The 16,566-nt window shown below is 42.1% G+C and overlaps 1 protein-coding gene across 1 annotated transcript in view; it reads left to right on the top strand.

Moving 5' to 3' along the window:
- Nucleotides 1-16,566, top strand: part of LOC134582618 (serine/threonine-protein kinase N2-like) — a 36,193-nt gene that overhangs the window by 3,672 nt on the left and 15,955 nt on the right. Inside the window, exons 2-7 of the mRNA XM_063439283.1 lie at nucleotides 7,891-7,945; nucleotides 8,230-8,384; nucleotides 10,249-10,339; nucleotides 12,983-13,110; nucleotides 13,849-14,008; nucleotides 14,884-15,069. Of these exons, the coding sequence (XP_063295353.1) occupies nucleotides 7,891-7,945; nucleotides 8,230-8,384; nucleotides 10,249-10,339; nucleotides 12,983-13,110; nucleotides 13,849-14,008; nucleotides 14,884-15,069 (775 nt within the window). The remainder of the gene's footprint in view (nucleotides 1-7,890; nucleotides 7,946-8,229; nucleotides 8,385-10,248; nucleotides 10,340-12,982; nucleotides 13,111-13,848; nucleotides 14,009-14,883; nucleotides 15,070-16,566) is intronic.

Raw genomic sequence — 16,566 nt, 5'->3', positions numbered from 1 at the left:
AGTTTGTAAAGCGCAATACATCCCAGGGCCATAGTCGCAGGGCAGGAGGCTGGCAAACCGGCCCCTCCAAAAACGAGTGGCAAGGTTACTTTCGCCACAGTATGGCCGGTGCCGATTTGCAAAAATGCCAGCAATGCAAAGGCCGCTATTTTTTTTCTGTGCTGTGCTCTGTTCTCAGGTGATGTGGATCCAGTGGGGTAGCAGCAAGAGAAGTGCACCCTGTCCATCCAGGTATCCATACTAGGTACCAGTGTTTATTTTACTGTAAATGCATGTAATACTTTATTGCCGATTTGCAGTACATCCTGAGGGGAAAACGTATTCACATAGGATCCTCCTGCTGTCCTGCCTGACAACTTTTTCTCCATCTCCCTGTTGTGCTACCTGGCTCCTCCTTCCCCATCCTTCTGCTTTCCTGCCTGGCTCCTCCTTACCCATTCTCTTGCTTTCCTGCCTGGCTCCTCCTTTCCCATCTTCCTGCTGTCCTGCCTGGCTCCTCCTTTTCCATCCTCCTGCTGTCCTGCCTGGCTCCTTTTTCCTCATCCTCCTGCTGTCTCCTTTTTTGCCGTCCTCCTGCTGTCTTGCCTGATTCCTTTTTCCCCATCCTCCTGCTGTCTTGCCTGGCTCCTCCTTTCCCATTCTCCTACTGTCTTGCCTGGCTCCTCCTTTCCCATTCTCCTGCTGTCTTGCCTGGCTCCTCCTTTCCCATTGTCCTGCCTGGCTCCTTCTTTTGGATCCTCCTGCTGTCATGCCTGGCTCCTCCTTCTAGATCCTCCTGCTGTCTTGTCTGGCTCCTGCTTCCCCATCCTCCTGCTGTCCTGTCTGGCTCCTCCTTTCTCATTCTCCTGCTGTCCTGCCTGGCTCCTCCTTTCCCCATTATCCTGCTGTCCTGCCTGGCTCCTCCTTCCCCATTATCCTGCTGTCCTGCATGTCTCATCCTTCCCCATACTCCTGCTATCATGTCTAGCTCCCAGTGGAGTCTCTAGGATTCATTTTTATGGGGGGCACATGGTGGTCCAGGGACAAAAGTAGGGGGGCACATTTAACCCCGCCGTCGCTGCAGTGTAACCCTGCCCCTGCCGCATGTTAAGCCCCACCCCCGACACAATGTGTTGTTGTTTTTTTAATAATCCCTGGTGGAGGATTTATTATTTTCCACCAGGGATTATTAAAAAAACAAACACATTTCCCTTGATACAGTGCCATAGTTGGCACTGTATCCATATACACACACAGACTGTGGAGTCCATACACACACAAAAGCTTCCTCACTAGCAGGCAGACACACACACAGACTGCTGAGTCCATACACAGACACACAGACTGCTGAGTCCATACACAGACACACAGACTGCTGAGTCCATACACAGACACACAGACTGCTGGGTCCATAAACTGACACACAGACTGCTGAGTCCATACACAGACACACATACTGCTGAGTCCATACACAGACAGACTGCTGAGTCCATACACAGACAGACTGCTGAGTCCATACACACACACACACACACACACACACACAAACACAGACTGCTGAGTCCACACATACACACACACATACACACACACAAACACAGACTGCTGAGTCCATACACACACACACACACACACACACACACACACACACACACTGCTGAGTCCATACACACACACACACACACACACACAGACTTCTGAGTCCATACACACACACACACACACAAACAGACTGCTGAGTCCATACACACACACACACACACAGACTGCTGAGTCCATACATACACACACACACACACAAACACATTCTGCTGAGTCCATACATATACACACACACACACACAAACACATACTGCTGAGTACATACACACAGACTGCGGAGTCCATCCACAGACACACACACACACAGACAGACTGCGGTGTCCATCCACAGACACACACAGACACAGATTGCTGAGTCCACACACACAAACACACATCCTTTCTCACTAGCAGACAGACAGACACACACACACACACACACAGCAGCAAGGGGTGTTGCTGAACTGCGGGGGTGGGGCTTATGTGCAGTAGGCGGGGCTTGGTTTGAGGGCGGAGCTTGTCAGTGCCCCAGCATCTTTCCACAGACAATACCCAGCACTGCATTCCCTCGGACTGTAATAGACTGTTACAGTCCGAGGGAATAGAATTTAAACACATGGCCAGCAAGTTGCCCTTTTGGGGGGGCACAGCATGATGTAGGGATGCCCCACCCTAGCGACGCCACTGCTAGCTCCTCCTTTCAGTCCTCCTTGAATCCTCTAGAGGAGGAATTAGAAAAGGGACAAAAGGTGAAGTTCATATGGAGAAATTTATGGTGTGGGGCAAAATATGGAGCAAGTTAAAGGTGTGTGTGTGTGTGGAGGGGATATGAGAAAAGGGGCAGAGGTTGGTGGGATATGAAGAAAGTGGAAGGCGTGTGTCTAATGAAAAGTCAGCTAATACGATTAAAATACTGTTGAATGTCTGATTATATAAGAGAAGTTGGGGGACGGGGGACTGAGAAAGGAGACACAAAGTTTGGAGAATATAGAAAAAGGTGAAGGTTTGAGGGCAGATTATGAGAAAAGGGACAAAAGGTGTGGGGTGAATATGGAGGAGGTTTTGGGCAGAATGGGGAAAAAATGGAGGATAACACAATAAACGGGTGGTACGATACACAAAACGAGTTAAGACTAAAGATGGGATAAGAAACACAAAAGTGGTGTTAAGAGACGCACAGGTGAAGATAGATAGATTTTTTTTTTTCTAAAAGAGACTATCTAATGCACAGCTTACCAAACTTTGTGGTGCAACACATTAGTGTGTCGGCCACACAATTTGAGTGTGTCGCATAGAGGTGTCCGACAGGAAGGGGAGCACATTGCACAACGTTACCCTCCTGCTATCACTTCGTGTAGCATTGTCGAGCTTCTGTTTCCCCTACCTGGTCTGACAGGAATCGCTCACTGAGAGCACAGAACTGCGTGTCGGAAAAGGATGCGTGTCTGAAAAGTGTGCCACCAACGTAAAAAGTTTGGAAAGCTCTGCTCTAATACTGAGATGGCCTCTGTTAATGTGCCCTGGAGAGGGGTCTCTCTATTATTATTATTATTGCTGGCATTTATAAAGTGCTGTGGGAGGTTTTGTGAGTGCAACCTGGTGCTGTGATGTGGAAAGTGCTGTGGGTGCAATATGATGATGTGGGAGCAATCTGGTGCTCTAGATCAGTGTTCCCCAACCCCCGGGCCGCGGACCGGTACCGGTCCGTGGATCAAACGGTACCGGGCCGCCCAGGGGTGTGGGGTGTGCGAGCCTGCCGGCTAATGCAGGGCTGGCATTGCCCAAGTGCCAGCCCTGCAATGTGCCTGCGGACCGGAGGGGAGATCAGAGATCTCCCTCCCCAGTCTGCAGGCACTGTGCTGACAGCCGGCAGGGGAGTGAGAGAGGACCCGGGAGCTCTTACCTGCAGCTCCTCCGGGTCCTCCTCTCGCGAGATTTGGAGCGTTGCCGCGGTAACCACGGCAACGCTCCAAATCTCGCGAGAGTGAACTCTAGCCCTGTAACTGGGCTAGAGTTCACCTCACCACCACCGGACCACCAGGGAATCCCCACCGGACCACCAGGGACTAAGAAATGTCCCCCCTCCTCCCAGTAAAGGTAAGAAGGGAGGGGGGACATGAATATCTTAATTTTAATTAAATAAATTTTAAAAAAGCCTCCTTACCCCCCATACACACACTGCCCCATAAACACACTACACACACTGCCCCCACACACACACTACACACATTGCCCCATAAACACACTACACACACTGCCCCACAAACACTGCCCCATACACACTACAAACACTGCCCCATGCACACACTACACACACGGCCCCATGCACACACTACACACATTGCCCCATAAACACACTACACACACTGCCCCACAAACACTGCCCCATACACACTACAAACACTGCCCCATACACACACTACACACATTGCCCCACAAACACTGCCCCCATGCACACACTGCCCCACAAACACTGCCCCCATGCACACACTACACACACTGCCCCACAAACACTGCCCCTATGCACACACTACACACACTGCCCCACAAACACTACACACATTGCCCCACAAACACTGCCCCATACACACTACACACATTGCCCCACAAACACTGCCCCCATGCACACACTGCCCCACAAACACTGCCCCCATGCACACACTGCCCCACAAACACTGCCCCATGCACACACTACACACACTGCCCCACAAACACTGCCCCCATGCACACACTACACACACTGCCCTACACACACTGCCCCATACACACACTACACACATTGCCCCACAAACACTGCCCCATACACACTACACACATTGCCCCACAAACACTGCCCCCATGCACACACTGCCCCACAAACACTGCCCCCATGCACACACTGCCCCACAAACACTGCCCCATGCACACACTACACACACTGCCCCACAAACACTGCCCCCATGCACACACTACACACACTGCCCTACACACACTGCCCCATACACACACTGCCCCACAAACATTGCCCCCATACACACACTGCACACACTGCCCCACAAACATTTCCCCCATACACACACTACACACACTGCCCCACAAACACTGCCCCCCACACACACACTGCAACTCTCACACACACTGCCACCCTCACATACACACTGCACCGCTCACACACACATACACACAATTTTGAGTCTATGTCTTTATGTGACTGTGTTTGTGATTTTCTGACTATGTATGTGTCTGCGTGTTTTTTTTAATATATGTGACTGTTTGGTTTTTTTTTGTCTTATTAAATCAAAACAAGCGGGCCACGGAAAAATTATCAAACGTTTACCGGTCCGCGGCGATACAAAGGTTGGGGAGCACTGCTCTAGATGATGTTGTGCATGTTGCCTATTGCTGTGGCCAAATGCAGATTCTACACTGTTATGTATAATTCAGTTATAGTGAATTAAAAGTATCACAAAAAAATAGCTCAACTGGAAAAACTGGAAAATTACCGCCATTTGATTGGTAGTATGGGCGGGGAGAGGGAATTTTCACACGCCCAGTCTTGCCTCCTGATCCACCCACCAGTCCGTATTGGACGCTGACAAGGGGAGGGGTCTCCCTCCGTCCCTTTATAAGGAGTCTTCCTCTCAATTACCGGCTTGCTCTTGACAAAGGTGTATGTAAACGCCGAAACGCGCCTCGAGCTGTACCATGCCGATGCATATTATTTGCTAGAACTATTTCTTTTTTCTTTATTTTTATCTTTAACTGGGTTACCATGATGCCTGTACTTATGTGTACCTAACGAAGTTAGTGGACTGTGCTCCTCTGTTCTACTTATGAGGGATAGCTTGAGGATGCCTCGAAGCAGCAGGTAGCTTTGCCATTTTTAAGTTCAGTTAGTGAGCTGGCTAGGGCATACTAGGGTGCAGTGTCTCTAGGCTATTTCATTCAGGGCGTTTTACCGTATATGGGTTTCACTGGTGCAATTTGGTATGTACTAGGGGGGAAGTCCATCCTCTTTTTCCAATTTCGTTCACTTCTATGGATCAACTGAGTTCTGCACCCAGCTACTAGCAGCCACTTCAGTATACCGGCTGTTTACCACTTATACTTAGTAAGGTCCACTAGCTACCGCCTCTGCGACTGATTTAAATTAGTAGACCAGTACCCATAGGAACCTATCCAGTGACTTCTACCTCCTTTACAGTTACTGGGATTTTTGTGTTTGGCTATTGGGTTGGGTCCTCACTATCTTTAGAGGTGTTTCCAACAGTACCATCAGGTGTCTGGGGTTAACGTGACGTTACTTGGGGATCTATTAAGGCCCATATAGTATGAGCTACGTTTAGCCCCTAATTACCTGTGTTTTGTCTTCATGCCATTAGTTACCGGGTATTTTAACTAGGTGAAGTTTTCACTTTTCTCATGATTGCTACACGTTGTTTTTTGGAGTTCATTTGGGTATCTAGCAATTTTGCCTTTACCTTAATTGAATTTATATATATTTTTTTGATTGTCAATAAAGGTCCCCACCATTTTTTTAGCTATACTTACATTTGGAGGTATCTGTGGATTGGAGTAGATCCCACCTCCTCTTTTGGAGTTGGCGGTCTACCCCATCTTTTTGTATGTTTTGCTAAATATTTGACCTCTTCGAATTAGTACTTGGTGGCAAAACCCTTGTTGGCAGTCACAGAGGCCAGACATTTCTTGTAGTTGGTCACCAGGTTTGTACACATCTCAGGAGGGATTTTGTCGCACTCCTCTTTGCAGATTCTCTCTAATTCATTAAGGTTTCGAGGCTGACATTTCGCAACTCGAACCTTCGGCTCCCTCCACAGATTTTCTATGGGATTAACGTCTGGAGACTGAACCACTCCTTTGTTGCCTTGGCTTTGTGTTTTTGCGGTCTTGCATGGAGCACCAGACAGAGGAAGACTGACAGTAATTTTGTGTTTCCTCCATTTGCAAATAATCGCACCACCAAGCTGCTTAGCGGTGGTCTTGTAGCCCATTCCAGCCATGTGTAGGTGCACAATCTTGTCCCTGACATCCTTGGACTGCTCTTTGGTCTTGGCCATGGTGGAGAGTTTGGAATCTGATTGATTGATTCTGTGGACAGGTGTCTTTTATACGGGTAACGAGCTGAGATTAGGAGCACTCCCTTTAAGAGAGTGCTCCTAATCTCAGCTCTTTACCTGTATAAAAGACACCTGGGAGCCAGAAATCTTGCTGATTGATAGGGGATCAAATACTTAATTCACTCATTGACATGCAAATCAATTTATAACTTTTGTTGACATGCGTTTTTCTGCAATTTTGTTTTGTTCTGTTCTGTCTCTCAATGTTAAAATACACATACCATTAGAATTAAAGACTGATCATTTCTTTGTCTGTGGACAAACGTTCAAAATCGACAGAGGATTAAATACTTTTTTCCCTCACTGTGTGTGTGTATGTATATATATATACCGTTAATTTCCACTGGGGAATGCATTTTATTTATATTTTTAGGTATTTAGGGCATTTCCTCCTATACGGAGTATTGAAAGGCAGAGATAGCTACAGCTGGTCTGATTGTTCGCTGTGACATCACTGTGACATCATCCTTGCTGAGCACAGTTCAGTCAGTACACACTGCTTAAACAGTAGTCACTGCTTAGCTGCTGTGGTGATCACGTGGCTAAAGATGGCAAATAGTAGAACAATTTTTTCCTGTTTTCCATGTGTATGCTGTGATGTAAGTAAAAGACTTGATTTTCTGTATAAGATTCCAGTTCTACATATAATTAACTGAGTTTTATTATGTTAACCAATTCCCCAGTGTAGTCCAGGATGGGGGATAAAGAGAATACAGATTGAACATGTTATCTGATTAGTAATGGTGAACACTGGGGAGGTTACACTCAGGTCTATCATTTTATTCTTTCTTCAATATTTAACCCTTTCATGGCTCCAGTTTTAATGTCCAAAGCACAGTGACAGCATATGGTTACTGTATCGGTTTTTGTGGTATGAATTCCTTGACCCTTATTCATTTCAGTTAGTGGTATGTCAAGTGAAAGTACTATAGAGTATTGTTATTAGGATGCTTATACACACATATATCCTGTATATGTATATAATAAATATATCCGGACTGAAAAACAGCACTGAGACACTAATACTAGCAGCACAGGAACAGGCAATCGGCACCAGATCAATAGAAGCAGAGTCTACCACACCAGACAGGACCAGAGATTCCTCGCAGACAATCCAGCACATAGTAACCACGCTGAGAGCCACAAATAACTTGTGATCCTGTTCGTCTGGCAAAGAGACTTTTTCTGATTCTTTTAATTTCTGCCTTTTCAGGTCAGCGGAACACAAGTAATCGATGTTATCGAGCAAGGAGCAGGGGCACACCCAGGTACATTAAAACACTTTGTGTGTGTGTGTGTGTGTTGTAAATATATAAATATATATTGGATACATATCACATATCCCATTAAAGTAACCAAACTACCCATCACTAACCTGCTTACACCATTTTTATATCCACTTTGTGACTTACTGTAGACTAGATGCTGCTATCATGACTGGCTTCAGCTATCGTGGTTTTACTGTTCGATGTCTGTCTTTCATTAACCTCGATTGAGTGATACTGTCTGCTGCCATTTGTAATTCTTATTTTGTCTTATTATTAATTTGCAGATGGTCCCCAGATTCCAGTTGCTTCTGATAGTGATTCATTCTCCTCACCAGATGAGGACAAGTTAGCCACTTTTGAGAAACAACTCGAAGATGAGTACAAAGTTAAGAGCGAAGCAGAAAAGCTGATAAAGGCGTATTCTACCGACCGCTCCAAAGTATGTTTGGCATATTTTATTTTATCTTAAAGATAAACTATATCTTTATTTATTTGCATTTTAGAAAACTCCTTCCACTTTCTGCAATGTGTGACTTTTTCCCACTCGTGATGGGATCCTAGCTAATTTTAGTTGATAGCAGGCTGGGGATCCAGGAGCTAATGGACTCTTTCTGCTCCTGGATCGGACTGAAATTAAAATACATCATTTTGTGGAGTTCGCCTACGGCTCTCTCTCAGCTGAATAGTACAAGGCTCTTCCTTCCACTTTTTTAAGTACAAAGATATACACAACTCTCGTTTTTTTTAGTTATTTTGATTTGATGTATTTACAAGACATATTGGGGGGTGGATAGATGGTGAAAGAGAAATAAGAAACAAAACCGTGGGTGAGAAAAAAAAACGTGGAAAGACATGATAGCAAAGGATATAAAGGATGTACAAGGAATAGGCAGCCATAAGTAAATACCATAAGAGTGAATGAAAGTAAAATACAGGATAAATTGAAACGTCCCAGAGAGCACATTCTGTCTAATTAGAAGGGGCTGGCATTTCAGATAAGGTAGGGATCAAGGTAAAGATTGGTAAACGAGTATTCCCTAACATCCTCTCCATCTACCATGATGTCTTAAAATAGTTTGTTAATAGCGGAGGGGTACAATATGTTGATGTATAGTTTCCACATTTGCAAAATCCTTTTTGTTAGCTTTCCTTTTGCCGTTGTTGTAAATAGTGTGTCCGTTCTGAAAATGTGAAGTAATTTGGTGGTAAAGAGGGAAATATATTAAATCTCTAGGTGAAGACCAACAATAGAGGAGAAATGCAAGGAACATTACAGTGTTAGAAATACAAACCTGTATCCCTAATGCTGAGGTGCCCCTGTCCCTAGTCAAATACAAGAAACCAAGAGGGAGGCACTCATCTAAACATGCATACTTATAAGGGTGCTGCTGGGGCCAATTCATACAACATACAAGATCCAGCGCACTCACTAAACAATAATTTAAGTATTAACATGTAGCCGTTTTATTTAAAATCACCTTACCTAGTCAAAAATAATGGGGGATTAGTTACATTATATGATCATATGTTGCATAAGCCTGCCACAACTCCAATGTTTTTGCCTAGTTGAGGTGGATTAATCTCATAAGAGCATACATTAGGTTGCTAGATTAGGACCAGCCAAGAATGGGGTACATTGACGTTGTGGCAGGCTTATGCAATGTATGATCATATACTGTAACTAAATTCCCATTATTTTTGCCCAGGTTAGGTGTTTTTAAATAAAGCGACTACATTATATGAGCCTTGAGATTGCTATTTGGTGAATGGATGAGTGCGCTGGATCTTAGTCAAATACATGTCATCGTCCCCCTCCCCTCATGTGCAATACAAAATAATAGTAAAGTTTTGCTTACCCTTTCCACCTCTCTACATCCCGCAACATCAGTGAGGAAACGTGGCATCATTCTTGATGGTCCAATCCAATGTTCCTCCTGGGTTGCATTGGAGATCTGATGCTTTTCTATGAGCTTCCGCGACACATGACCGATTTTTACTTGTTGCTGTGGAAGCACCTCTAATCATTGTCAGTATGACAGCCTTTAAAGGTGAACTTAACCTAGCAATAACTTCTAAAAAAACCTGCACTGTTTTACATTGCAGGATTAAAAGGGAAAGGAACTCTGCACCCAGGCCATTTCACTGAGATTAAGCGCCTTGGTGACTTCATTGTCTCTTCAAAAGGGTTTTAAGGGACAGTGAAAATGAAACTTAGCTCATGTATACATGGTGGTGTGGGGTAATAAACCTAAACGTCCAGTCTTTGTTTATCTTAATTATCCATTTGATTTTTCTGCTTACAGGATCAGAAACATCTCAGTGATGCTCAGAAAATACTCCATGACAGCAAAAGAAAAATAGAAATTTTGCGCATGTTGATTCTCCAACATAAAGGTAAAGGTTCAGTGATGTCATATGTTCTGTGTATTGTGAATGTGGTTTGTGTTCTGCTCTCTTATAGAAAGCTAGGTTTATGGGGAAACATACAGCTCTTGGAAGTGTCAGACAAAGGGAATTCAGCTATGATTCAAATGTTATTTCTTGTATTATTTGCAAATAATGGAATCTCCCAAGAATATTGCACTAACGCGTTTCGACCTTTATGGTCTTTATCAAAGTGCTGTAGTGTGAAACAAATTTAGCGTTTAAATACATTAAAAAAGGCGCGCATTGTGATTTCTTCGCCTGTTTTTATATATTCCGTGATATGACATATTCTTATATATATGTAATCCTTTTCAATAATTTTTACTGTGTTAAAATTAGTAAAATATTTTATTCCAATAAGCTTCCCCACCAAAGTTCCGAATAGCAGTACAAAGCATGGATAAATATGTATAAAATGGATGTTCTTTACACTGTTTATTTACATTATGGACATGGTACAAAAGATATTTGAGAAAAACTCATTGATGCTGACCGGAACCGGAGTTTCGCTGGAACGCAAAGGGAACATGACCGCTGACCCGGAAATGCCCTGTGACACGCAACGTGACCGGAAGACGGAAATTAAATGACGAGGAGTAACAGCCGGAAACCGGAAGTAAACCGGCGAAGAAATCACAATGCGCGCCTTTTTTAATGTATTTAAACGCTAAATTTGTTTCACACTACAGCACTTTGATAAAGACTATAACGGTCGAAACGCGTTAGTGCAATATTCTTGGGAGATTCCATTATATGCTATGCTATGCAAATAAAGTTTGTTCCTGTACTTCCTGACTTGGTTTTCATCAATTGACACAAGGGGATTCTGACAGAGATAAACTTAACCTGCCTTTCCAGCATTGCGGTCTCCAGGAAATTATAAAAAGGCGCTTATAGTCTGAGCCGCTATTTAAGGCTCAGCACCACGTGAGTGGTCAATTTTATATTTATTTCATTTCATTCATTTTATACAGGCTATACTATGTCCTTTATTTTATATTTTTAGGACATCCAAGACATATGGTAATATTGCCTGTTTAATATATTTTATCTATTTTATATTTGGTGTATAATTACTTGCTCTCACTATACTATTTACGATATTGCTTTATACACTTTCTGTGTGATTTGGAGTGACTCACACTTGGTGATTTGAGCAGCTTTTACCAATATTCCTCCTTTTTTACTGTGTTTTATTATAACAGGCTATTTACCCAAGATTATTTTGACACTTTTAACGTAGCGATTTCATCGCCAATCTCTGCTAAATATTGGAGTAAAAGTGTTTTTTTTCTCTATTTTGGCATATACACCAATAACAACGGTTTTGTAATGTGTATTTCGTAAAGCTAGTGTGTGCTATTGTGTTCAGCTACATCTGCTGAGTATAACGATACCCCCATTGTATGCCTTTGGCACTATTCTGTGAATCTACAATGCCATATAAGAGACAAGGCTATTTCAGTTTCTATAATTAGAATTTTCATATAATGATTTGACGGGCCTATGTCTCATTTTGGAGTATTATAGCAGTTTGACTGTTTAAATAACCCCACAAAGGGCTTTCATTTGATAAAGCAGATACCCCAGGGTATTTTATATGGCGTATATTGTGCCCTAACTTGTCACCATTTTTTTACGAATTTATGCCAATGTTTGTGGTGAAAGGAAAAAATATATTTCTTACACTTGATATGTGTCACTGTCATAATATCCCCAAAAGTATGCTCAGTTACATCTTCTGAGTAAACCAATATGCCCAATGTATGACCTAGACACTATTTTGTGATGTTACAGTGCTGTAAACGAGACGTGACAAGTTCAGGTTTTTAAGTGTGAATTTTCATGGTGTTTTGATGTGTCCGTGTCCCACTTTGGAGCTCTTTAGCAGGCAAGCTAGCCTAACACCGAATTCACCAATTCCCCACTATTTTCCGCCCACCCCAGCTAGCTAAATATATAATTTTAAAATATTTTAATGAATTAATAGAATAAATATAACCCCTGAGGATTCAAAAAGATAAAAATTAACCCTCAGGGTTTAAAAAAATAAAAAGCTGATGACTGTAAAATGTAGTCCCTGCCAATTGGCAACTGTAGTCAGTGATCAATTGGCATGAAAGGGGTTAATTATATTAAAGCAGGTGAAAGGGGGTGGGATTTAACTTAAAAACTTTTATTTACAGGGAGAAGCAGATCATCACTGATCCGTCTCCATGCACTTCACACTGGCCGCGGAAGAGTCAGAGGCTGTCAGAGCGATCACAGCTGCAGGGACAGTGCGATTGGGGGCTCCCAGTCTGCGTTGAATACCGAGACAGACCAGAGGAGCGTTAACCCCGCGATTGCGGTGATCCAGGGTTAACTTTAATAAATGACAGAACTTTTCCATCAAGGTTCCTTTAGGCAATGACAAGCTTGATGGGAAATTTCTGTCTGTGGTCGGAAAGCGGTTAAAATGTTTTGTGTTTGAAACAGTGCACTGAGACATATAGAAATATGTAGAGAAACCTTATAGAAATTACCCGTTTAATACTGTGACACCTGAAACTACCATGTCGATTTCCTTTTTACCATTAATATAATAAAATTTAATAATTTGTGTCCTAGAAACACCTACAATAAGTCCATTGGAGAAACGCATTGAGGAGTTGAGCCACCGATTTGCGATCGAGCGTGCCGTGGCTGAAGGAGCCGAACATGCCACCCAGAAATTGGATGGAAAGCCGCTTGTTGAGGTCAGTTACAAAGTGTATTCTCTTAACCATTTCATCCCCAGAATGAATAATGGGCCTCCAATGTCTGTCAAGGGGTTGGAAGTTGCAGTTTATTGGCATTAGCCAAGTAGCCATGGTATAGTATTATGACTTATAAAGCGCCAACAGAATCTGCTTCATGAATAATTTATATTCTCTCTTCTGAGACCTTAATTGTTTGAAGTCTTTATTGGTCCATTTGTTCTGTATTTTATTATGTCTCTATGGTGCTTTATTTACAATTCTCCCAATTGTTTAATTCCCATTTAGTTTTATTAAAAGCCAATAGCATAATATCAATCTATGGAAATCTATGCTAACTAGTTTTTTCTTTTCCATTCAGCATTTAAGTTAAATACGGGTTTTTTTCAATAAACTGATTTGTAGGAAATAAAAATCTGAATTACCAAACTGAAACAAACCTAGATAAGCTCTGACTAAAGCCGAGATGGAATTTCTCCAGATCACTATTTTTAGTTTAAATATTTGCAGTTCAGATTTCAGACTTTAGTGATTAATCCTGAGTTTTATACATTGAACATGATGTGGAATTATAACACCCTTTATAAATACAGTGAAAGTATGAGCCACACTTGTAGGACTTGTGTGTCTAACCTTGAACATCAGCTCATGTTAGACAGCAGCTTCCAGATATTTTTGCCAGCAGATAATGTCTGTCGTTCTGTTGATCCTTTATCTTTTTTTTTCACTTTTTAACAGGCACAATCAATACTACAGGCGTCAAATGAAAAGCTGGACCTCCTTAAATATTCCTTGCAGGAACGAGTGAAAGAACTTCCTGATGGCCACCATAGGAAGAGTATAACCACCGAGGAACTGTCCCTTGGTTCAGTCAAATCCAAGTCCATAGCACTAACCGGCAAGTTGTTTTGTCTCTGAAAGATCTGGGAATAAACGAAACAAGAATATTTAACATTGAAATATCCGAGCATGTTTCCATCTGTGTGAAGTCTGACTGGAGGAAACTCACAGTTAGTCTACTGATATTCCAGCAGGATTTATTCTATGTGACGTGTATGCAAGTTTAAATGTGACCGGTGACATTTTAAATGATAACAATATGTAACTCTTAGCATCATTCTTCCAAATGTACTGAGCTAGCTTTCTGCATAACTTTTTATTGAGTGAATTAATAGCATAAACTAAGTAAACAAGTTAAGCATTACACTTTGAGGAATATTTTACTAATGGGAAATTAGATAAATGACTTTACTTACTGTCTAAGACACAGTTTATAATCATCTGAATATGTGAAAATGACATGTTACTGAGAATTTGCACTTTTTTGGTATTCTCATGAATTCAGTTTTACTTTTTTTTTTTATTATCTTAGAGTCCCACTAAGTGTAAAGGTTAATCCAGACGTGGACTCCTTGTTCACTTTGCATAGAGGGGTTCCAACTTGTATAGCGTGGACTTGTTGCATTTTGGTTCTGAATTACTCCTGTGAGTGTTTAGAAATATCTAATAATGCAAATAGTATACGTTTCCTCTCTAATGGCACCAGTGAGATAAACCTTGTCTGACTACCAAGCAGGGACTAACTGAAGTTACTGAGTTTTTATCTGTTTGTAAGTTCAGTTTTGGTTGATTTATATTCTGATAAAGATGTAAAAGCTGCCTAATCATTTCATATTCTGTGTGTGCTACTTAGACCAAACACAAAGTTTTCTTTAACATCAATGTGAAAGTGTAATAGCCATTGTTACAATATTTATTCTGATTGTTTGACAGGTACTCTGAAAGTGCGAGTAAAGGGCTGTCACGGTATTCTGGAGAATGTACCTGGCAGACTAAAGGACCCGTCAGATGTTCTCCCTGGCAGGAGTCCACGTCGAGGAAGATTCTTATTAATGAACCGGATCAGAAGAAACAACCGTGGCAGCAATCAGAACATCCAAGAGACTTTTGACTTTTCTAGTACAGTGATTTTTATCTTATTAATCCCGTTATGTGTACAGTGACGCTCAATAACAGTGCTCAATATCTGGGGTATCGAACCTTTCCCTGCTACAATTGTTAAACTACATATCCCACCATTTACTGACAGAATTTATAATCATAGTCCAGTAACATTTGACAAGGTCCAGTAACATGGTTAGACAAGGTCTGTATAGGAATCTTGGATCCTTTAACTCTGTAATGTTCCTGTTTGGGGAGAATGGAGGCGAAATACAAATATTATTATCTAATAGGATTCTCCGTCCTTCACAAAGACCCTGCCAATCAATCACAATACTGAAAGTGTTGTCAAGGAGATCAGTTTTACAAAACATATTTCCAGATATCCCTCCGCAATTGCCTTTTTCCAACAAATTATTTTACAAATTCTGAATGAAGTGACTCTAAACTTTAAAAGTGAAGGAAACATTTACCAAAGATTCTTCAAGCTGGGAATCCTATCTGTCAACTTTATATCCTCCTCTAAACAAGTTACAAGTTGCCTTTTGAAACGTCCTCCTGGTCCATGGGGAGAATACTGGCTCACAACACCCCTTACATTATCGTCTTATCTAATCAGTAGACGAGATCTCGACTACTTTACTCATTGATGATTTCATTGTTTCTTTGGGATTGCGGCTTTACCATTCTGAGACTTGAACACAGCTCACAGCCTGACTTTCAATTTTATGCTCTGGACTTTCCTGATTATTTGTTAATGCACTGTTTTGGGTTAATTTTTTATCATCAATTTAATTGCCATTAAATATTATTATTACATGTATCTAACAATGACATTGTGATATATAACAGTACATTATTATGTAATCCTGTACATTCATAATAAATGCTAATAGTATTAAACAAATACAATAATACACAAACGTTACTGTATAGTAGAAAACATGGAATAGTGTGACAAAAAATATATAAATAAGATAGGCCCACCTCTCAGATCACCAGTAAAATCCTTGACATAATGTCATACCCAGGGGTGTATAACACAGGAGGGTCTATGTAGCAAACCTCATAGGAAACTGTAGCACTTCAATATATGTGGAGTATAAACTGCAAGAAAGCCTCCTTAATTCAGTGTGCCAAAACAAGGCTGCAAGAAAGCCTCCTTAATTCAGTGTGCCAAAACAAGGCTGCAAGATGGTACCTCCTTAATCCAGTGTGCCAAAACAAGGCTGCAGGATGATACTTCCTTAATCTAGTGTGCCAAAACAAGGCTGCAGGATGGGACCTCCTTAATCTAGTGTGCCAAAACAAGGCTGCAGGATGGGACCTCCTTAATCTAGTGTGCCAAAACAAGGCTGCAGGATGGTACCTCCTTAATCCAGTGTGCCAAAACAAGGCTGCAGGATGATACCTCCTTAATCCAGTGTGCCAAAACAAGGCTGCAAGATGGTACCTCCTTAATCCAGTGTGCCAAAACAAGGCTGCAGCATGGTACCTCCTTAATCCAGTGTGCCA

The sequence above is a fragment of the Pelobates fuscus genome, chromosome 13, assembly GCF_036172605.1.
Source record: "Pelobates fuscus isolate aPelFus1 chromosome 13, aPelFus1.pri, whole genome shotgun sequence".
Taxonomy (NCBI): Eukaryota; Metazoa; Chordata; class Amphibia; order Anura; family Pelobatidae; genus Pelobates; species Pelobates fuscus.
This window is presented reverse-complemented; position numbering and strand designations above follow the sequence as displayed.